This window comes from Miniopterus natalensis, chromosome 8 (assembly GCF_054644295.1).
Source record: "Miniopterus natalensis isolate mMinNat1 chromosome 8, mMinNat1.hap1, whole genome shotgun sequence".
NCBI classification, from domain to species: domain Eukaryota; kingdom Metazoa; phylum Chordata; class Mammalia; order Chiroptera; family Miniopteridae; genus Miniopterus; species Miniopterus natalensis.
In genome coordinates, this window is record NC_142088.1 from 33,684,554 (window position 1) to 33,709,176 (window position 24,623).

At 35.6% G+C, this 24,623-nt stretch overlaps 1 protein-coding gene across 1 annotated transcript in view; it reads left to right on the top strand.

Moving 5' to 3' along the window:
- Positions 1-20,900, top strand: part of NCKAP1 (NCK associated protein 1) — a 75,840-nt gene extending 54,940 nt beyond the window's left edge. The window contains exons 20-31 of the mRNA XM_087819725.1: positions 847-978; positions 3,453-3,671; positions 3,857-3,987; positions 4,243-4,340; positions 8,983-9,076; positions 13,487-13,569; positions 14,005-14,085; positions 15,368-15,461; positions 17,175-17,291; positions 17,912-18,021; positions 19,109-19,198; positions 20,087-20,900. Coding sequence (XP_087675851.1) covers positions 847-978; positions 3,453-3,671; positions 3,857-3,987; positions 4,243-4,340; positions 8,983-9,076; positions 13,487-13,569; positions 14,005-14,085; positions 15,368-15,461; positions 17,175-17,291; positions 17,912-18,021; positions 19,109-19,198; positions 20,087-20,203 — 1,366 coding nt within the window. The 3' untranslated portion in view covers positions 20,204-20,900. The remainder of the gene's footprint in view (positions 1-846; positions 979-3,452; positions 3,672-3,856; positions 3,988-4,242; positions 4,341-8,982; positions 9,077-13,486; positions 13,570-14,004; positions 14,086-15,367; positions 15,462-17,174; positions 17,292-17,911; positions 18,022-19,108; positions 19,199-20,086) is intronic.
- Positions 20,901-24,623: the final 3,723 nt, after the last annotated feature.

The window sequence follows — 24,623 nt, forward strand, 5'->3', positions numbered from 1 at the left end:
TAAGCCATTTACTTTTATTGTATATCTTTTTGTTATGGGTTTTTCCATTTTTTGTGTGGCATTAGTACTGAGGAAATGCTAGTAATTATAAATTCTCCATTTCCTAGTCATTAATTTTATTTTTTTTAACTTTGTGAACTTGATCAACCATTTAGTGCTTATTATATCTCAAAATACAGATTTTGGGTTTTTGAAGAAAAGATATAAAATAGATGATGCTGTCTTGTCTTTCTTTAGAGAATACTGAAAGCCAGGAATCTGTCTAAAAATTTAGGGGTGCATTATAAGAAATCTTTTCAGTTTATTTAAGAGTCAGATATCTGAGACTTTATTTTGGTATGTTGTCATATATAGCTGATACCATTATTTTAAAATGGATATATCAGAGTAGATAGAATTTAGAGCTATTTGTTTACTTAGAGAGGAGGCATATGTGGGCAATAATGGGTGAATATTTTTTTGCTTAAAGTAAAATCTCCTACTTCCTTGCTTCCTAATTGTGCAAGCTATTTGCCATTTTGTAGACAAACTTTTTCCCTCTACAACAGAAAGTACAGCAGGAGTTGGAAATGATTGTCTTTATGAATGTGGAATAACCTTTTTCTTGTGTATTAAGTCAATATAGTTATCATTGAAGATAGAAATAAATGAATATTGCTTATCTCTAGAAAATTGCTCTCATGTTAGGGATATCCTTAAAGATTTTGAACTTTTTCAGTTTAGGAGAGAGATGGAATTCTGTAATTATTGTCCTCAAACAAGATCTGGTATGTTTATAAAATTAATTTTGTATTGCTATGATAAAATGTTGAACATTTTGTTTACTGTTTATTAATATTTTTTCAGCCTTGATAAATTGCACACTGCACTTTCTGAGTTGTGTTTCTCTATAAATTATGTACCAAACATGGTGGTTTGGGAGCATACCTTCACCCCACGAGAATATTTGACTTCTCATCTGGAAATCCGCTTTACTAAGTAAGAAAGAACATAAACTATTTTTGTTTGTCCATTTAATGAGTTTTTTATATTTATTCTTCATATCTACACAGTGTTTCCTTTTATAAGGAAGAGCCTTAGTAGAATTGGTGTAATATAAAGAGTAATGACCTAGAAAGTATGAAAATAGTGTACTGGGAATTACTTAAATTACTCAGATTCTTGTCCCATACTCGTTATTAACTAGTTATAACACTGGACAAGCCAGTTAATTCCAGTAAGGCTAGCTTCCTTATAAGCAAAATGAGAAAATTACTGTATTTCAGCTGGCAGGTGGCAATCCAGTGGGGTCACAAAATCAGATTTGAAGGTTGTAATAAACAGTTGAAGAAAGAAAGAAGAGGGAGGAAAGAAAGGAAAGAAGTAGAAAAAAATTAGTGCATTGAATGTAGTAAGTATAAATATTGTGTCATGACACTTCAGTTATATATGTACACATGTATACTGAGTTGTGATGCTGGATACATATCTTATAGGGGGGTCACATGGAAATGTTTAAAAATCTCAGGACTAGAACTCTTAAGTCTTTTCTGGATTCAAATGTGTACTATTAATGCCAGTAGAATTTTTTTTTTTTTTTTTTAATATCTTTTATTGATTTCAGATAGAAGAAAGGAGAAGGAGAGAGAGAGATAGAAACATCAATGATGAGAGAGTCACCAATCAGCAGCCTCCTGCAAGCCCCCGACTAGGGATCAGGCCCACAACCCAGGCATGTGCCCTGACCGGGAATTGAACCCTGATCACCTGGATCCTAGGTCGATGCTCAACCACTGAGCCACGCCCGGCTGGGCAATGCCAGTAGAATTCTAGACTCTTGAGGCACTCAGTTCTAATTATAGTTCTATAAGTTATATATGTTTTTTGAAATGATGTTGCTTGTGATAAGTCAGAAACCTTTCAACTTTATAAATGTTTCTAATCCTTTTTGTAAAGTTACATTAACAAGTTTGTCTTGAAGGCCTTAGAGCAGCTTATAAAACAATATTTTGCCAAAGATTGTTCAGAGTTTTGTAGTCATTAATAAGTAGACTTTGTACCATATGCTTAACATTGTGTTAGTACTATGACTAGTAATGAAACGATATAAAGCTTAAAGTGATAGATGGTGAGAATTCTGCAATTACAGAATAAAGTAGGAGAATATATAAGTGGGCATTAAATTGAATGTTGTCATCAGTCTACTAGAGAAGAATCTGGTGTTGAACAAGGACTGTCTTTCGCTGTCCATTAGTAAGGCAGGCATCCTGACAGTAAAACTCAGAATGCTCTAGTATTTAGATCAAAGGGATATTATGCCCTCTCATATTTATTATTAACTAGGTGGGGGTGATAGAGTGGTGGGTAGAAGATAGGATTCAGTTTATAGCTCCCATGTTTTCCTTCTGTAAATATGTAGTCTAACCCATTAATCCATGGAGAAGTGGATATTCTTTTTACCAAACATCTATCTCCTTAGTGATCAGGATCAAGCCAAAGCTGTAAACTTACTTTTCTGGGAAAGGTTTTTGTGCCACCATGTATAGCTTGCATTGGTGGATTTTAGTTGATCACTGTAGCACAATCTTAGGAGTTAGGAGCTATATGCAAGGATAGTGTTTTTATCTTGAGTTGATCTTCTTGGACTGTTTTCTAGCAATGGGGTTTGTCTGTTTTTAAGTATTCGTCCTTACAAATACAGGTTTAAGAGCTTTACAAATCTAATACTTAGTTTTAACGAAGGTGAAATATGGGGGTGCCCCGTGTAGGAAAAGATCGTGTAGGAAAGTATTTTCAAAATTTGTGTTTCTTTTTTAGGCTTACCCAGTTTCTTGGGATATAAACTAAATAGAACTGTGTTTTATGTGCTATAATTGATTAAAGAGCAATAAAGTTTTCTGTTTGTTGCCTTGTTTTAACTGTAGTACATTTTGTTGAGAGGGAGCACTTAGGCAGATGTGGTGCCAAACCCTGTACACACCAATTGCAAACAAAGTGACTTTGGTTAGTTTACTTGAGTTCTGAGCCTTAGTTGTTGTTTTTTAAATCTGTGAAATGGTAGTAAAAATAGCTATATAGTAGGGTGATTAAATATGAGAATTATATAATATATATAAAATCTAAAAAAACTACTGGCACACAACAGTGCCAAATGAATTCAAGCTATGAAAAATAGTCCATTGTACATGCTACAATGTATTATGTCAAAGGAATTTATCTTTAAATCATTTTTATTACTGATGTCTTTAGAATTTTTTAAATCACTTGCATTGCCATTTCATTGTAGCTTTTAGGTAGTTATTCTTGTTTTAGATTGTTTCGTTGGAAGATAAGGATAGTAATTTCTTGGTTTTGTAACACATTTTATTTAAAATTAATTTTATTGCTTATTTGATATTAAAGATTAGTAGGTTGAATGGCCTATTTATGTAAATGCAAAAGTCAGAATTCTTCTTACTCTTTTTTTGCCTCAGGTCAATTGTTGGAATGACTATGTATAATCAAGCCACACAAGAAATTGCAAAACCATCAGAGCTTCTAACAAGTGTAAGAGCATACATGACTGTACTGCAGTCAATAGAAAACTATGTGCAAATTGATATTACAAGAGTATTTAATAATGTTCTTCTTCAACAAACACAACATTTAGACAGTCATGGAGAGCCAACCATCACAAGTCTATACACAAATTGGTAAGGAACACATTTGGAAATTTGGAGTAATGTAAAATTTCTAATAAATTACTTTGGAAAGTTATTTTTTTATGGATAAGTGCTCATTCGTGTTATCAGTCAACTTAATTATATGCAGGAATGTATACCATAATAAATTTTGAATTTAAAGTTTCTCCTAGTTATAAATTTACCTTTCTCCTTAGGTATTTGGAAACTTTATTAAGACAAGTCAGCAATGGTCATATAGCTTATTTCCCTGCAATGAAAGCATTTGTCAACTTACCTACAGAAAATGAATTAACGTTCAATGCAGAGGAATATTCTGACATATCAGGTGAATAATACTATGGCATGTTTTAGAGGGTGAAGAAACCTTGATTCTTTTTACTTTTCATTCAGTCATATTCATAATCATACATTATATCATAACACCTTTGTATTTGTGTTACTTTTTTTTTTACTCTAGAAACTTCTCAGAATATTTGCATTAATAATTTGCTTCTGTAATATACTGTTTCAGTATGTTAATGTTCATTTTCTTAAAGTATTTGCCCTGTCAAAGTATAAAATTAATTACATTTTCTTTCAGAAATGAGGTCATTATCAGAACTGCTAGGCCCATATGGTATGAAGTTCCTAAGTGAAAGCCTTATGTGGCATATTTCATCACAAGTTGCTGAACTTAAGGTAATATAGTCTTTATTAATTTTAGCATATAAACATGAAATCCTGAAAAACATTTCAAGAAAATGAGCAGCAAACCTAGAATTTAATTACTTTAACCTGACATGAAAGTTCTCAGATACAAATGAAATTATAGCACTAGCATGGTCTTTTAATAGCATCTTTGTTTTGTTCTGTTCTACAAATAGTAATCTGATTTCCTGAAAAATTGAGCAAATATATAGGATAAATCAATTCTTGCAAGGTTAATAATATTTTGCTGAGTGAATGAAATAGATGGCAAGAGTCAGGATATCCTTCCTTGGCCACACTTTTTTAAATAACAAGCATCACTTTTTATTCTCTTTATCCAGCTTTATGTGTATCTTACTTGTAATCTCCCTTGGCATGTATTTGCTAATGCCACTCTCACTAGAGTAAAACTTTATTTAATTCTCTTAAAACCTTGATGCTAAATTAGTTTCAACACATTGTGTGGTTGGTAAATATTTGTTGGATGCATAAATAAAAATACCTATCTTTCTCGGCTTTTTACTTTGTTCCAAGACTTTTAGAAACTTTTAACATGTGTTATTAACTCCTTTAGGTCATTGAAACTGGAATTGTCCCTATTTTACAAATTAGGAAAGACCAAGAATGATTAAGTAACTTGTCCAGACTCACATGTTTAGTGGTGAAACTAAAGCTTGAACCTATATAGTCTGTCTAGTTCCAGAGCTGAGACTTGTGTGGTGCTATACTGTGTTTAGAAATGGAAGGGATCTAAGTAGTTATCTAACCCACCCTTATCTGATGCAGGAACATACATTCCATTTTCCTAGGTGAATAATCTCTAGTTATGTTGAACTCTAAATATGTAAATAGTAATTCTTAAAAAAAATTTAATTATTGATTTGAGAGAGAGAGAGAGAAACATTGATTTGTTGTTCCACTTATTTATGCATCCATTGGTTGATTCTTGTATGTGCCCTGACCAGGATTGAACCTGCAACCTTGACCTGTGGGGAGTGCGCTCTAAGCAACTGAGCTACCTGGCCAGAGCTAAATAGTAATTTTTGATTGGTCCTCATTCTTACATTAAGATGCAGAGACTGCCTTTGACAAGATCACAGTTCACATGTTTAAAAACTTTTGATGTCACACACACACACACACACACACACACACACACACTCACTCACCCTCTCCGTCCCTCCCTTACTTGTGCCACTACTGCAGCTTCAGCACACGTGCGGGGCCTAGATGCTGCAGGTCTTTCAGTTGTCTGGTGTGAGCTCTGCCACCCAGAGTTGTCTCTGTGGGAAGGTTATCCTCTGAACATTAGGACCGTGCTATAGATACTCTACTTCAGGCAATTCTGGGTTGTCTCCTGGCAAAATTGCTGAAGAGGGAGAGAGAGAGAACTCTCTATATTTAACAGCACTTCCAACCTAGTTTACATACTTATTTGAGCATTTCTTTAGGAAGGTTTCTGAAAGTATATCAAAGGATATGAACATTGAAATTTTGTCTTATATTATCAAATATCCCTCTGAAGACATTGTAGCCCACATTTTACATTAGAGCATGATTATCTCTCTAATAGCATTTTAGTCTTTCTGAAATTAGTGAATAAAAGGTTTTTAGGGGGATTAAAAATGTTTTTTAAATTATTCTTTAACTTCTTAGTTTTTATTTTCTAAATTGATATAAACAAAATATTATGTGCCTACATCTTCATCTTAAGGATGGCTTTAATTGTTTTAGTTTCTTTTTTAGCTGAGGACCTTTTTGTCTCAAACAGTAAAGTTGTGTGCTAATATAAAAAGGAGAGCTTCTTTATATTTAATGGTTGTGAATAAATCATGTGTCAGACATAGTCAACACTATGCATGTGTACTTGTGGTAAAACATGTTTATTACTTTCTGGAGAAGAAAACAACCAGTCGTCTTTCCTACTAAAATTCTTGGGGTATTTTATTTGGGGTTGCGCCCGTTGAGTCAATTTATTCTTCCAGTCCTGCCAAAAGAATTGTTTTGGCATTTTACAGATTGGTTCTTTTAGTTCTTCACGGAGCCCTAGAAGATTTTTTTTTTTTTCAGATGGAGCAGGAAATTGAAATATGAATTGTGTCAAGACTTTTAACTTTGTTTTTAAGAGGAAACTTTTTTTTTAGTATTCTTGATTGGTTTCACGTGATTTGTCTCAGTTCGTTTTATTTTAGTATTACTTCCAGCTTTCAGTTCATTCATCAGTGATATTAATCAATGGCTTTAAAAGAAAAAAATTTAAATATACAAATTGTACTTTCAAGAGGAGACATAATTGATTTTTTTTTTTTTAAGAGTAATGTGTTAAGTGCTTTAGGTTAATGGTGGTGTGTGTGTTTTTTTAAGATTTTTTTTATTGATTTTTAGAGAGGAAGGGAAACGGGGAGAGAGGGAGAAACATCGATGTGAGAGCAAAACATCAGTTGGCTGCCTCCTGCATGCCTCCTCCTAAGAATCGAGTCTGCAACCCCAGGCATGTGCCCTGACGGGGAATTGAGCCAGCAACCTTTTGGTGCATGGGATGATGCCCAACCAACTGAGCCACACCAGCCAGGGCTAGGTTAATGGTTTTTAAAGAATTTTCCCCAGATCATCAGCAACACCATTACCTTGGAATTTGTTAAAAATGCACCATTTTTGGTTCTATCTCAGACCTGCTATATCAGAACATATGGGGCTGGGACTCAGCAATATGTGTTTTAGATAAATTCTCTAGATCATTCTGGTGTAGGGTTAAGATTGGGAACCATTTCTTAGGTATTAAGGGGATGGATTTTTTTATTTTTATTTTTTTGGTTAATCCTCACATGAGGGCATTTTTCCCATTGCTTTTCAGAGAGACTGTAAGGGAGGGAGGGAAGGGGGGGGGAGAGAGACACACACTTCAATGTTAGGGAGACACATTGACTGGTTGCCTCCCACACTGGCCCTTGACCAGGAATCGAACCTGAGACTCTGGTGGGCAGGCCGATGTTCCAACCACTGAGTCACACTCGCCCGGGGGTAGGGGGATGAATTTTTAAATCAGACATACCTATATTCAGATTCAGAATTTTGCTACTTAATATCTTTGCAACTTTGGTCAAGTTCTAACTTCTCTGAGCCTTAGGTTCTCGGTTGTAAAATTGGAATACCCTCTTCCTTATTTGGATCAGAGTAAATGGGGTTGTTTGTAAATTGCCTAGTACAGAAGCTTAAAAATGATTACAATAGTCTTACTATCAAATACTATAATTTACTGATTCTAATACACATTTATCCTATATTTCTGAAATTGTGTCTTATAGTCAGATGAGTAGAAAACATTTCAGTTTAATTGGCAGGGGTTTTTTTTCTTAATGGCACATGGGATAATGGTGTATTTAAAATTCATTGGTGTCTTTGACTGACACATGATATTCAAGGTACATGAGCACTGTCAGGATTGGGCATGTAGTTTGAGCATATATTATTGGTTGAATCAAGTTTTAGAATGGGATAAGTATTGAATTGGCCCAGAGAGAACAGGCAGTCTAATCAGACTATACAAGTTGAATTTAGCAAATAAATGTGACTGAAGCAGAACATTTGGTTGGGAGCATAAAGAGAAATAATCTGAAGTAGTATCAAGTAACCTAAACCAAATTCTTGCTAGTATAGGAAAAATGAGTTTTATAGATTTTCTGTACAGTTTTTTATGCTCCCCTTAAATCAGGTGTTATTATCCTTCGGCTTATAACAAAACCACTATGTTACTTTAACAGTATGCTTACTATACCTTTGCAGCTAAACCTGCTAAATTGAAATATGCAGGGATGAAGCCTGGATATATGTGTTTAGAATTACATATATCCAAATCTAGGCTTTATCCCTGCATATTTCAAATATATATATCCAAGCTTTCCAAATACATATATTTATTATTTCTCCCAGATTAAAATCAGTTACGTTTGTCTTAGTAATTTTTAAACTAAATTACTTTTCCACTCTTTTAAGAAAAACATTGTTTAATGAGATATACTTTTCTTGAATAGTTACCCTTCACTCCCTTCCCTTATTTTATATCCCTTCTTTCTATTCTCTTTCCTTTTCTTGATGGTCCGTGAAACAGAAGGTACATAGTTGACACTTCCATTTGATAATTTGTGTTGGATAATACTACTTTATCATAAACCCTATGAAGTGGTACCATACCCTAACAAGTTATTCTGTTTCTGATTGTATATATCTAGCAATGAACTTGAGGCTATCTTTGGTCAGCTTTAACTTGAGCAAGTTTTTTGTTGTTGTTTTGGTGGAATTTATCGCTCTCTATATCCACTTCTGTGTCTGCTATTTATTATTGATACTGATCTGTGTGTCTAAGGATAAGAAAATCCTTTATCCTACTACTTATCTTTATTGCTTTTTTCTTGAACTCCTCGCTTCCTGAACTTGCAAACTGAAGAAAACATTAAGCCTCTGTAAATAATTTTAAGATTCCTTTATTAAAACAACAGCAGCAAAAATACATAGCATGGAGCATCTGGATTTCATGAATTGTATTTCCTACATGCTAGATTGTAATTTCCAAGCATCCTCTTATCACATTAACGCAAGGAGGTCTATTCTTGACCTGGATCTTTCTTTTTTTTAGAAACTTGTGGTGGAGAATGTTGATGTGCTAACACAAATGAGGACCAGCTTTGACAAACCAGACCAGATGGCTGCACTCTTTAAAAGATTATCATGTGAGTAACTTACGATACTTTTTATAAGCATTAGCTTTTGCTCAAAATTTATAAACATAAAGATAGTAGTAAATTATGAATAGTACTCTTTAGCTTACGAAGAGAACTGGAAAATTTTTCAGTCAAAGGATCTTTAAATACCTGTTTCATAATTTTTTTTAACCATACTCTTTGTACCATGTGTCAAAGTATTTAATGAATATTATTATCCGTTAATCCATGAACCCATTAAATTTAATACAGTAAATTTATATTAATTTAGAGTAAAGGAGAAATAACTTTTGAGTCTATCACTTTCTGAAAATCAACTTGATTGAGGTATAATTTACATATAATAAAATGCACACATTTAAGTGAACTGTGTGGTGGATTTTGACAAATGTATGTATCTATATAAGCATTACCATAATTAAGATTTAGAGCAGTTTCATCACCTCAGAAAGTTTCCTCATGTCCCTCTATAGTCAGTTTCTCACCTCCAGGCCCCAAATCCAGACGACTTATCTGATTTCTATTACTATAGATTAAATTTGCTGTTCTAGAAGTTCATATAAATGAAATCATACTCTTTGTGTCTGACTTCTTTAGCATGTTTTTGAGGTTCACCTGTCTGTGTTAAGTGAATCAGTAATTTGTTCCTTTTTATTGCTAACTAGTATTCATTGCATGAAAACCTGAGCCTACAACTTTAAAAAATAAATCCTTTTTAATGTCTTTTTGACAGTCTTTATGGGAGGTATATTGTGAAATAACAGTGAATCTTAAATATTTAATAAAGTATGTTTAGCCAGGTAACTATTTTAGATGCACTTGAATTAATTTTATTTTCACTTTTTGTACTTGAACTCAGTTATATTAAAAATTATTTTAAAGTCATATTTCTTATTGATTTATTTAAAAGCCTTCCAAATATTAAAAAGTTAGTGACATTCCAAATAAAATAGTTTTTGTATTTGAGAAAACCAGTAGATGTATTTTCCCAAAGAAAAATTTTCTTAATCTTTAAGAAAATTAAAGCCATTCATATGTTTTACATACTTTGCCTTTGATAGTTTTCTTTGAAATGTTTTACAATGTAAAAGTTTATAAAGCTATAAAATGATTTAGAAGGTCACTTTATTAAGCTATCTTATCTTGCTTTAAAAAATATGAACTTATTAAGTATAAATTAGCATAAAATTACACTACAGTTTGCCTTATAGAACAGATCAGTGGTTGCCAGGACTACAAACAGGAAGCAGTGAGTGAGTGTTTTGGGTTGATGAAACTGTTCACCACAGTGGTGATGGTGATAACCCAAATCTACACATATTTTTTTCCTAGAGCTGTACACTAAAAGGGGGGAAAAAGTCAGGTTTACTGTATGGTACTTTAAAAAATGAAAAAGAGCCCGGCCGGCCATCGCTCAGTGGTTGAGCATCGACCTAGGATCCAGGCAATTGGGGTTTGATTCCCAGTCAGGGCACATGCCCGGGTTGTGGGCTTGATCAGTGACTCTCTCTCTCATCATTGATGTTTCTATCTCTCTCTCTCCCTCAAATCAATAAAGATGTATTTAATAAAAAATTAAAAAAATAAATAAAAAATGAAAAAGAGAAGACTGACTTGGTAGCATTATAGGAAGAAAGAGGGTGAGTAAATATTTAGCAGGAAATTATAAAAAATCTACTTGATCTCTTTTGTTCATTGCTTTACTATATGCTTGTATTTTCTAGTCTTTTTGTTCATTCTTAACATTTTTGTATTTTCATGTTTCTCCCATTTTTTAATATTTATTTGACCACCCAACTAGCCTTAACCCTAGTTAATGTTCTGTTAATAAACAGCATTTGATGGTATCATCTGGTTAGAACCAACTAAGCCACTGCACTGTTCAATGCCTGTCTACTACTGTTAGTTTAGCTCTCCTGTTTGTGGAATTGAAACAAAACAGAATTTGTTAAAATTTCAAGGAGAATTTTTAGGTTTTCAAAATAAAATTTATAATCCTTTATCTAGATTCTCTTTACTTGAATTTTGTGTATAATGATAGCGATTCATGACCTGTGAGACTGGCCAAAATTAAAAGGTAAATTGTCGTCTTAATACCCATATATATCTAATTTGTCTCTAAATAGAATTTATTAACTCTTTTTTGTGATTTGGAAAAAAATACCTGCCCATAAGTGGTTTATTGAGGGAAACAGAGAACGGTCCTCTTTCAGTTGAACTGTTTTTCAGAATACTCTCTTTTGTCTCTGACCTCTCTCTTTGTGCTTCCTTTACCCCATATCTAGAAGTCAATGTACTTTTGGAACTGTTTTTCACAGTTAACAAACATATTTCTTTAAATACCCTTAAAAAGAAAATATTTATTTAAAAACAGCTCTGAATTGGGAGGCCATCTGCAATTAACTTTCAGTTTTAGGCTTCCTGACTCTGTGACCTGAGCAAATTTAATAATGTCCCTTCTTGCTTCCTGTTCTCTGACATTGTGTTTTGGGACTAAATTCATCACTGTACTGGTTTCACTATTCTAGACTTTTATTTTGTAGTTTTCCTGTAGTAACTTTTTCCTTTTTAAAATTAATTCCACTCACTTTTGCCCTAACCTTGCCACCATCTACAGACTTACAAGTTGCCTTTAAAGACCTTTACTTTGGCAGTACTTTGGATGTTATTATCACCTGAAACTGTTGCACTGGTAAAATCTTTAATTTGAAACTACAGTCTCAGACCAAAGTCATGTCTTCTAGCTCTCCCATTCCTTCACTCCTATTAAACTTTTGGTTTTAGCTCATTGAAAATTTACTTACTTATTCATTCTTAACTATAAAATTTGGTTAGTGATTTTCATTGCTTTCTCCTCTGTACTCTCATCCTCCCGACTTTCTGCTACATTCATCATCCTAAGCAATTTTCCTGGTCCCGAAAGTATTCTGCTTCCTGGAAGCCAGGTACTATGAGTGAAAAGACACTACTTATATCTGTTGTTAAGCCTGCCTTGGTGCCTCCTGTCACTCTTCGTGTTGCTAGCTCGTACTCATGGTTTCGTGTTCCCAGTTCCCTGCTCACAATGTACTGTGACACGGCTCCTTTCCCATTTGCAACACCTCCTTCCTCACTCTTATTCTACTTGATTTCTCTGAAGTGTTTCTCTTCTAATTTTTTTTAAAAAACAAAATTTTTTAATCCTTACCCAAGATATGTTTCTTTTGATTTTTAGACACACACACACACACACACACACACACACACACACACACACACACACGTCGATCGGTTGCCTCCTGTACATGTGCCAACCGGGTATCAAACCCACAACCTTTTGGTGTACCGGAGGATGCGCCACCTGACTAAACGGCCCAGCCAGGGCTCTCTTGTTCTCTGTATTTATTTTTATTTTCTTCATTTGCCAGTACTTTTACCTCTACCTTTTTTTAAGCCATTGTTCTACAGTCCTATTGAGGAAATGTATCCAGTCTTATTTGTCACCGTGTCTTAAATATTCATCTTCAGCCTTGACTCTGATGAGCCAGATGTTTAACACCGAGCACTGGTTTGACCAGGGGTTCTCAGAGTGTGGTTTGTGAACCAGAAGCAAGCAACGGCATCACCTAGGAGCTTGTTAAGAATGTAAATTATTAGGTTCCACCACAGACCTACTGAATCACATTGCTAATTTGCACTAAAGTTTGAGAAACATTGTTAGATATCTTTAGGCTTATGGCCCACAGATACTTCACAACGTCTCTGGAATGGGGAGGATCTTCCTCTCATGGGAGGTGCAAAAAAAACTGGTGAGGAGAAAAAAAACTGGTATTCTTTCTGTATTGACCGTTTTCTTACCTCCCTTGCCATCCACATAGTGACTCACACAAGAAAATTAGAGTCTTTCCTGATTCTTCCTGTCATCACATTCAACATCTAATAGCTGTATCTTGCAGATCAGAGTTTGTAAAGGTGGGTCTTGTTTGGCCTTAAGCTGCATTAAATTAAAAAAAATTGGTTATTTTTTATTTATGTTTTTATTTATTTTTTTAGAGGAAGGAAGAGGGATAGAGATAGAAACATTGATGAGAGACAAACATCATCGATCAGCAGCCTCCTGCACGCCCCCTACTGGGGATTGAGCCTGCCACCCGGGCATGTGCCCTGACTGGGAATCAAACCAGTGACCTCTTGGTTCATGGGTCGATGCTCAACCACTGAGCCACTCCAACTGGGCATTTGTTATTTTTTAAATGAGATATTTTGCATAAAAATCTAAACAGCTTTCAATACACTTGCCTTTTTAATCACTTGTTATAATTAAATTGCTATTAGTTGTACTTTTTATCCTGGGAATTTTATCACTTAAGTTTTCTCCAAGGTTAAGAAAGAATGCAATTCACATTCTTTTCCTCTCTTCTCCCCTCCCTGCACGTTTAGCTGTTGACAGTGTCTTGAAGAGGATGACAATAATTGGGGTGATTCTATCCTTCCGCTCATTGGCACAAGAAGCACTTAGAGATGTAAGAAACCACTATAAGTACATATCCTATATCAAGTAATCCCTTGTAATTTCCCAGAAATTAAAAGTTTAGTAGGCAGTGATAGAATTAAAATTCCAGTTTTCATAGTTATCTAAAATAAAGTACATAGAAATTAAAAGTACTTAGACTTATTTTTTGTTTTGGTATTGAAATTTAGGGGGTGTAACTTGCCTGGATATTGAGCTGTTTTCAACTTTACTCTTCATTAAAGCATTTTCCATTTGCCTATATTCAGTTTGACATTGAATACATATATTTCATTTCTGTGTGTCTTAGTACTTTAGAAAATTACATGACAGCATATAAAGTAAAATAATTTCTATGGAAACTGGAAGTAACCAGTGGTAGTAGTTCATAAATTTAGAGGTCAACATTTAATAATAATGCTGTGCTCTTTTTTGCTGTCCTGCCTAGGTCTTGTCCTACCACATTCCTTTCCTTGTAAGTTCAATTGAAGATTTCAAGGATCACATTCCAAGAGAAACTGATATGAAGGTAATAAAACTTTTGTTTGTATTATACAGTTTCTAAAATGAAATATTTAAGTTATATATGAAGTAAAATTTAATAAGTCCTAAATCACAGTAAAGTTTCTATTTTAGAGTGATTAGTTAGCATGCTTGCCTTTGAAAATGCACCTTTGTGAGCTCAGCACCAAAATACTAAGCAGGCATTTTGAAAGTTAATCTTCCTTGATCACCTGTAGCAATGTAAAATGGGTTGATACTGATCTTTTTTTCCTTAAACTGATAGCTGTTTATACATGGTCATGAGCAGAATGAGGAAGATGAGACAGTAAAATTAGAGTTGTTTTGTTTTAAATAGAGATAAATTCATTCTGTTTTTTAAATTGATGTTTAAAAAAATCTCACTAAAGAATGTTAATTGTAGGCTATAAATTTTAATTTTTTAAATATCCTGTTTTTAATTAATAAATATAAGATAGACAGTTGGTAGTCTTAAATGAGTTTGCAATTTTTGTTTTGAAAATTTATTGATCATAAAGTCCAACCACTGGTCTAATGCCAGTAATGATTAACCAGAGGTGACACATCTAATAAGTGACATGTCAGCTCCTATCCATGCCTTTTAAGCTTTTATGTTTCTTGGAATCATTGCTTTCAGTTTCGCACATTTTGAAAAGCACTGACTGAAAAAAGTTGCCTAAACTCTTGTGTGACACTCAAGTCTTTTCCCAGATTTGAGGCTAGATATACCGCGTGTCCCATCCTTCTCTCGCTCTGTTCTCTTTCTTAACTCCACCCGTCTTCATGCGTATCCTGTGTGGTAACCAGATCTGTGCATTCTCACATTTATCTGTTTTGTCCGCTAATTTATTCTACCCGAAAATCCTGCTGTTTCTGCTTTTGAAATCCAGCTTATAATTTCTCACTCAACACATATGGGCATAAACATAAATCCAGCACTTTTGATTCACTTTTGTTCATTTATTCCTCTCTCTCGGCTTGATATTTTGCATCTATTCGTGCAAGGAAAATAATAACCTAAGAATGATTTTGCTGGAATTTGCCACATAAAGTATACAAGTTTTATTTGGCTACACTAGGAAGTTGCAACTAACGGCACATCACAAAGTACTGAATCATCTGTTCAGCATAGCTTAGTTGTGCTGTAGCTCCTGCTTCAGGCAGGTTTTCAAAATTCTCTTGTGTTCTTATAGGTAGACTCTAAACAACATATCTTTTCTTGCTAAAGCGAGATTTCTCAGAAACTTGTTAGGATATTTCTTACTCTAATTCTTATATATTTTTCTCAGGTTGCAATGAATGTGTATGAGTTATCATCAGCTGCTGGATTACCTTGCGAGATTGATCCCGCCCTGGTTGTAGCTCTCTCTTCACAAAAATCAGGTAAAATGCATTAGTAAATATGTAATAGTCTTAGATAAAATTACCAGGACAACACAGATATAGATGTGATACTTATCTATTCAAATGCCTACTTCATGTCAAGCTTTTTCCTTTCTTTGGTAGGTAGACTAAGTCAGTGCAGAAAAGACAGATTCCTGTATTCTGGAGCTTATGTTACAGCACAGTCATCATACAGATTAGGTCATTTAAGCCTTAAAACTGGATGAGATTACTAAATCCATTTAGTGTAGCAGATGCATAAGTGAAGCAGATAGGGTCTGAGCACTGGGACACTCTCAACTTTAAGAGCTCAGAGAAAAGAGGAGGAACTACTGAAAAAGACAGAGAAGGAAGAACCAGTGAAGGATAAGAAAAACCAGGAGACAGTAGCTTCCAGGAAAGTGGAAAAGGAACGATCAACTGTGTAGAATTAATGGACGATGCCGACAGGAGCAGTGTCAGTGGAGTTTCCAGGGCAGAGCACTGATGAGCAAGGGCCTAAGAGAGAATAGGAGAAAAGCATTCAAACTCTCAAAGAATTTTACTGTAAAAGAGAGCAAAGAAATAAAATTATAGTAGTTGGAGGCAGGAATAAAATCAAGAGAAAGATTTTTCGAGGTGGGAAGAATAAAGATTTATGCCTATCTTTATTTGTATGCTGATGGAGATGGTCTAGATGATACCTAGGGTGTCCTTTTTTAATTGGGCTAGAGCTACTAACCATAGAGTCTGTGCATTATTTTATATACTATTAAACATTTAAAAGATTTTAAGGCCAGCCCTTTGAAATATAGTACCCAGAATGCTCTAGATCCCTAATTTCTAGGTTTATCTACAAAGTAAATAACATTTCATCTGTTTCTGGTACTAAAATCCCCTCCCCTAGCCCTTTGCATGTAGCACGGTGTTTGAGTTCATCAGGTTTTTTTTTTATTTAACATTGCTTTATGTTTCATCATTCATGCACTATGCTAATTGTAGTCAACATGGATAATTATTACTGTTACTTAATTTGCTATAGCTATATTTTTCATAATCAACCAAATTTTAAAAATACTTTCTGGCTCCTGTGTTCAGTTCTTAGTTATATGTGGTGGTGAATAGCAGGGTCAGTAGAAGCTCCCAGGTACTAGATAACCCACAATTTTAGTTCACATTACAATAAATATATTAGAAAGGGTTATATCTTAAAAGCTTTAGGGCAATGTTATTTTCATATATGACTGGTTCCTTCTGTCTTCTAAAGTGGAGAGGTTGGAAATCCAGTCTACTTTGCACATTTATATCTTTTAAATAGTAAGTTTCAAATTATATTCATATCTATTTTAGACCAAAAAGAAAAGAAATTTATAAGATAATAAATTTTCTAAACTGTAGTAAATAGAATTGTCTTATAAAATAATTTTATCATTATTCAATAAGGAAATTTAGGGTTCCAATTATCCTAATTATATCTCTTGCTCTGTAATCTTACAGATTAAAAAAAGAAAAATATTAGAAGTCTTGAAATATGCCTGAGGAATTGATAATAGCCAATAGTAATGTATATTATTTATATTTATTCTGTATTTCTTGTAACAAAACCGTGATCAGTTGTGTAGAGGCAAAGTAAAGTACCTTATACAAAAATTAAAAATTGCCTTTTTTGGTTTAGATAATCATAACTAATCTGGAAGAAATACCTTGGTTTTATTTTTAATTTTTCTCTCTTAGAAAACATAAGTCCAGAAGAAGAATATAAAATTGCCTGCCTCCTCATGGTCTTTGTGGCAGTTTCTTTGCCAACACTGGCCAGTAATGTGATGTCCCAGTATAGCCCTGCTATAGAAGGTAATAGTGTTTTAAAATTATTTTGGCAATGGAAAAGTTATGAGTTTTGATATGATAAGTGCTTTTCAAGTAATTAATGTTCTTTCATAATAAAATGTGGGTTAAGTTCTGCCACTTACTAGCTGTGTAACCGTGAATAGTCCAGTTTTCTTTTTCTAAGCCCCAATTTCCTGATATAGGAAATGTGTTTATGTGAGCCTATGAGTGCTTGAATGTGTGTGTGGCAGGGGATGTGTGGTGAGGGAGTGGAGGGAGTATCCAACTCTTAGAATTCTTTTAAGCATTGGATAAGAAAATGTTTGTAAGCAGCTAAGCATTTCCTTTTTTTAAGTGTCTAAGACATTTTAAAACTGATGTGAGATTTCTTTTAGGGGTTTTTGAAAATTTGCTTGTTTAATATAGACATAATCATTTGTTGCTCTCTCTTGCTACACTACTTTTAAAAGCACTAGTCCTTAATGAAAGTGAAAGAAGAGTAAAGCAGGTTATGCCCCAACCTGATTTTTATTCACGCCATTCTTTATGTAGATTGTGAAATCATTCAAGACCTGCCTTCTGTGTCTTACTTGATGTTTGGGGGGGTCACACAGAAACCACAAACCCTGTTTGCACTTTCTCAGGGCACTGCAACAACATTCATTGCTTGGCCAAAGCCATCAACCAGATCGCTGCAGCTTTGTTTACAATTCACAAAGGAAGCATTGAAGATCGTCTTAAAGAATTTCTGGCGGTATGTATAATAAGTGGCAAAACTCATGGCATTTTATAAAGAAAACTTAAAATAACTATGAGATGTAATAGAGTAAATTCTCTTAATTAATTTGGGGGGCAGGGAGGAGGAACAGGTAAGGCAGGGCATTAAAAATCAAGGAGCAGTTGGTTTAGCATTTTTCCCCTTTGACTTAGAAGTCTCTCATTTCTTGAGCTCTGCAGTATGACCTTTTTTCTAAGCTGATGTTTATAGGACCCTAGAATTTTGTCTAGGGTTTAAAAGAGGAAAAAAAACAAAGGAAAATTGAGGCAAAGAGTGGATGTTCTGTCTAAAAGGATATGTATTTATTTTCATTTATTTGGAGAAAGACTGTTAATGGTGACAAACTCAAAAATAAGAATACTACTTACTCTCAAAAGAGGGTAGTTGTGCTGACTTGAGCCTCATGAAATGTGGCTCTAGTTCCTGTGCTAACATAGCTCTCTTTCCTTCATCAGTGTACCTTTTCCACATTTTACTTAAAGGAAAGATGCATCATGGTATAATGAACACTAGAATATTTGCTTCTTTTCAAGTTATAAACCCTGTTAGCTTTTTAGAAAAGTTTATTTTTAAAATATTTAAAGCAATTAGAGTACTAACTTGAGAAAATAACTTCTATTTCAAAGAAAACAGTATTAAGATTTAAAATTTTTCTTTCCATTTCCTGTAGTTCCTAATCTCACAGTGTTCCCATTAATTCAAACTTGGTGTGAAATTTTTTTCTTATTTGGGAACTAAATATAGTTCATACAGATACTAGGAAGGTAAAAAAATTAAATCTTTAATTTTTAGAAAAAGACTTGTCCTGAAAAATATCAGTTTTAAAGACCAATAAGAATATTTGATTATATTTATCTTTGTGTCTGTTTATACCTTAATAGCTCTCTAAATTATTGTTTAAATTTAAAGAATGTAAGTTTATCTTATTTGTTATTTAATTGATCATTATATAAGCAACTGAGTGATTGAAATTTGCTGTAAGTTGAAGCATACTGAAAATAAACAAGTAACTGGTGAACATTTCATTCAAAAGACTTATTTAAAATGTATGTATACTTTTAAGCTTGCATCCTCCAGTCTACTGAAAATTGGCCAGGAGACAGATAAAACAACAACAAGAAATAGAGAATCTGTTTATTTACTGCTAGATATGGTAAGTCTCATTTTTATTTTTAGTAACAACAAAGAAGTTCCAGTCATTCCTGATTGTCTTTTTCTTGGCATTTTAGTGTCTAAATAACAGTAAGAGCTGAGGTGCTTTTTTGATCCCTTGTGGTCACTCCACCCAAACCCCACACACTTTCTAAAATGGCTGGAAAGAATGACAATCACCCGTATTTTACAATATGGTAATCATATCAGAAAACAACAGATTAGCATCACCTATTAGGTATTCTTTATAATTTTTCAACCTGTTGGGAAACACTTGGGCCTTGTGTTTTCCTAGTGTATTAGTTCCAGTTTTCTGTAGTCTGACTCCATTCTGCCCATCTAATACAGCTTCCTACAATTCTCTGTACTTCATTCCTTCTCTTCCGTGAACCAGTCATGCTTGTTTCTACCGTGCGACTTTTTCCTCAGAATAATTTCCTTTACCTGTCTTAATGATTCAGCATACTCCATAGCTCAAATCTTTCTCCAGATAGACTTTCTGATCACTATGGTCTACATTAATCTTTCTTCCCTTTTGAACTTTTCTAGAACTTACAGATTTTCACCATTAATTATAGTTGGTCTTATGTTTGATTTGGCTTTTTAGCTTAGTCTTGGGTCCCCAGTTAGATATGGCCATTTTAAATGTTTGTATTCTCTCTCATGTCTAATATGTTGTTGAAGGCAAAGAAAGTGCTCAGTATAGTCCTGTTGATGAATTGATTTTGGAGCTTTCACTGGGACACATTTACCTTTTAGATTGTAAAGTAAAAGGAAAATAAGTTGTGTCTATTTCTAATAAAAACAGTATAAAATTATGGTTTATTAGTTGTCATAAATGTTCTCATAATAAATAATTTGAATTCTGATGCATTTTGAAATTTTTCAGATTGTGCAGGAATCCCCATTCCTAACAATGGATCTTTTGGAATCTTGTTTTCCTTATGTCTTGCTGAGAAACGCATACCATGCTGTCTACAAGCAAAGTGTTACATCTTCTGCATAAAATATCTACTTACTGAAGACAAGCACGCATTTTTGTTGCCTGGGTTTTACCTGTAAACTGTGGAGCTGTTTTACCTTAAGGCCTGAAAAACAGTTTTGTGGAATATAAATTTCTCTCATATAGTTGTATTTTCTGATCATTGGTTTGTTAATATGGTTGTACTACAGTATACTTGGTTGATTTAGGTTGCACATTCACTAAATTCACAGAATTATTCCTATAATTTTAGAGTATCATTTGTTTGAAAAATATACATTATCTCTATGTTTTTGATATTTGATAATGAAAAAAACCTTTGCTTGTTTATTTCTGAAAAAGAATTGTATTTAGTGATTATTTTAGATAGTGGTATAGCTTTCATCTGTGTAAATTATTTCATATAGGAAAGAGTTCTGACTGTACCTATGGTTCTTACTGAAAACAAAACTGGATGTGCATTTCTGTGATGTTATGAATACATTTCTACTTTATTTTGAAACATTTGCCAAACTAAATACTATGATACTGTATAACATTAAAAATGTTAAAGGACTGCTTAGCATTAGAAGCAGACTATGTCCTGAAATTCTAAAACAGCAACATATGTTGTTGCTTGTATAAAGCCTAGTGATAATTTTTAGACTAACTTCAATGGTGCCCTATTGGCATTAGCACTACCATTGTACCCTGCTGTATAATAAACAATCTTAGACACTTATCAACTGTTGATACAAATGTTAGTCCCTAACCACTTTTTATATGTTTTAAAATTTTGAAAATCAAGTGTACCTGCCATAACATAAAATAAACACTAGACTATACCACATTTTGAATGATTTCTTTAATTTGGGATCCTCAGAAATTAAAAGGAGAGCTTCCTTTTTCTTTAGGCTCTTCTTTCTTCCTTTTATCCCTCCCTTTACTTTGTCCAACTTCTCTTAGTTTTCCCCGCCTTCTCTTTTCCATAGGTAATCATGGAACTTGGCACATGTTCTTTCATGACTACCCAGTCTCTATTCTCCTGTTGGTTATTTGTACTCTCGTAATCATTTTCTACCACTTTTCTATTCAGTCATCAGCAAAAATTTCAAGATGCCTGGATATAATGGTGAGCGAAGTAGAGAAGTTCCCCTTTTACAGTTGAGTTTGCATTGTAATGATGGCAGACAGAGGAGCGAAGTTCTGGTAATGATAGGGAATTACACAGGGTGGGGGCTGGGGATCGGGGGGAGACTGGCTTGGGACACTATAGAAAGTGTCACCAGGGAAGGCCTCTGTAAAAAGCATTTGGGCTGACACATGAAGGATGAGAAGGAACCAGAAATGGGCAGAGCGAGCAGTGAACATAAAGGCCCAGAAGGCAAGAAGAAACTTGGCATGTGTGAGAAGCAGAAGTATACCAGTTAGTGTTTCAGTCACAAGGCGCATGAGCATCATTCAGCAGCCAGCTCTTTTCTTTCTGTTCTGCCTGTTTTCTTCCTTTGTTCTTTGCTTAGAACATAGTTCACAAATCCAGTCTGAGGTAGGTCAGTTGTTAAGAAAGAAACGAACTAAATTTACTGATATGCTGTGGCATTAATCTGAGAATGGGTAGAGTCTATTACACACCATTAGGCCTTCTAAACCAAGCCCAGGTTCTGTGCAGCAGTGAACTGATAGATAATTTATGTATAACCATGCCCACCCTTCTGTTACAATGACTTGCCTGTTGGAAGATTTTAGCTGTGTCGTCATGGAGTCTTGTGGGTGAATAATCCTTAAAGTAGTTCAACTCCTCACATGTGTCCATCTCTTGGTAGCCACATGAGTATGCTCCATCATTTCATTTGTTGGCCTTGGCTTGAATTTCCAAATAGACAATATGCCTTCAAAATAACAATTGCCATGACATCTGTCCTTGGGGAAAGAATTTGTTTGAATTTTTAAATGTTTTAATCCATAGTAAAAAATGAATTTTTGAGTTATTTGGTCCTGTTGAATTGACAGGAAAATTAAGTAATATTTATTGACTCTCCTTGAGTGTTATTTTTGGAGTGGAAAGTTGCATTAAGTATATTAAACTTTCATTCTTGTATGAACCAAACTTCCCATACACATTGCTGTCATTAGCATTCGAGATCAAGCATGCCTGAAGCTGGACAATTGAATCTCAACCATTGCCCGTTGGAAGCCTCTGTGCCTTTCCTCGTGCCGTTGCTGCCTCCAGAATGGAGCGTTCTCATATTCCGGCTGGCAAACTCCTGGTCGTACCGTGAAGGGCAAGCTCAGACAGCACCTCCCTTTTTCTTACCACACTATCCCATTTCCTCTGAACCTTATAGCTGCCTTTATATCTTCGTCCTTACAGAACCATAATGTGATTGTTACATATCCGTGTCTCCTTTGGTTCAGGGAATGCCTTGAGGTCAGGGCCCATGTTTATTTCATCTTTCCATTTAATCAAACTCCCAGCCCTGCAGAGCTCTCAGAAAACATGCTGTGAGGTGGAAAGGCTGCCGGCTAGACCGATGCTACAGACGGTGCGGATGCCTTTTGCTCCATGGTGCAAGCACAGGTGGTTCTTCTCTTTGCTCTTACAGAGGGACAGGGTCTTATGAGGTACAGGGACGGGCTCCCCAGCACCTGGAATGGAGGTGGCTCAGCAGTCACATGAAGGAGTGGTTTCCGGTTTCTCCCAGTGATGTGGTTCACATGTCTGGAGTATTTGGGGGGGAACATGCAGAATCTGAGCTTATATAAATAGGTATAAAGCCAGGAGCTTGGAGAGATAAAAAGGTGTTCCATGTTACATAAAACTGACTTTTGCCCCCCTGGAAATGTAAGTGAAATACCAGGAGCAAAGAAGAGGGGCGGTCAGAGAAGTTACAAAGTGAGTGCTCAGGTGACTGTCCTGAAATAGAGGAAGGATCCTTTCAGGCTGGTGACTCACCTCTAACTGGAGTCAGTGCTTGGTGAAGAAGGCTGGAGCTTTGAGATGCTAACAGTGGTAACTTTATCCCTCCCTTTTGCAGAAGTACCTCGCCTACTCAGGCTGGTCTGCTGAGCTGCTTGTGTCACCGGGGCAGGATTAGTGGGCCTTGAAATGTTACCCTCTCGGTGTGACTTCTCATGTCTTCTCAGGATCGCCCTGGCAGCTTCCCTTGGCAGCTTATCACACAGTGAGGACCGGCAAGGCTCTCAGGCCTTCAGGACTGCAGAACACCCTTGGAGAAGAAAGGCCCCTGCTGCCGGGGGTCACAGCCCCCAGCAGGCGATTAGAGAAAGCAGCTGATGAGCTCTCCAGGGAGCTCTGCTGTTCCTGTCACATCCAAGCCCAAGGTTTGCTGGCAAGTGAACTAAAACCAAGGCTCCAGTCTGGAGGACAGATCACAGCTCAGCTATATACTCTCTTCAGCTGTAAGCCCCACGACCCTCTAGAAAGTGGTCTGAACATTTGCAACGTATACAGAATTTACAGCTGGGAGAGAGGTGTGGTCTTTCAAGAGTAGCTTCCGACCCCCCCAAGCCACCCTGTGTGAAACCTATTGTAGGAGTTTGCTTTGCTTCCTGTAGTCACCTTTTGTACCTTTCGAAGCAGAGGCTCCTAGACGGACGCACGGAGGGTGAGCCCTCAGAATGAGCTTAGCTGTCTGTGAGCGGGAGGTCACCTTGAGAGCGTGTGCTACCTGCCGCCTGTATTCCTTGAGGGGAACACCCAGGTTGAGGCTCGGGCAGCTGCCATGGTCGGATTCCGAGCTTCAGTGGCCACATCTGGTCTTGGTTTTATGGCCCTTTGCAAAATTTTATTTATTTGAAGGGAAGGGTGGGGGAAAGCTAATAAATGCTCCCGTGGGCACTGGAGGGGCTCCTCCAGAAGAACAAAGGGAGAAATAATTACTTGCTCTCAACACAAAGCAAAGGGCATCTCTGCCAGCAGTTTCCATAACATCTGTCTAGCCGTCAGCCTTTTCCACCTCACGGCATATTTTTTGAGGGGAAATTTATTGCAGGGGCATTTGTTTCCTTACTTTTTCTATCTTAAAATTAACAGTAGAACCCTCCCTGCCCTTCCAAATAGCTTAAGTTCTAAAGAGAATCAGGAAAGAAGAGAATACAGTATTGTGACCCCTCGGAAACGTGCAGCGTCCTCAAGTTTGGTTTCAGAGGCGAGGGTTTCTGGGAAATGATACACTTAATACTCTGTTTCAGCTGTTTTCATTGATTTTCCAAAGATTGATTTTGTAAGAGTTTTAATTGGAAAAGCAATGCTTGAGTAGGAAAGTTAAAGAAACCATTTTCTAGTTTTGATTCCACCCATCCTGGAGTGTCATATACAGGCCGACCTCAGAGACGCTGCGGGTGTGGCCCCGGGCCACCGCAGGGAAGGGGGTGGCGGTCTTTCTGCAGGTGGGAGGGCTTTGCCCTCAGTGTGGAAGCATCATGAAGTGAGGGTGCCCCTATC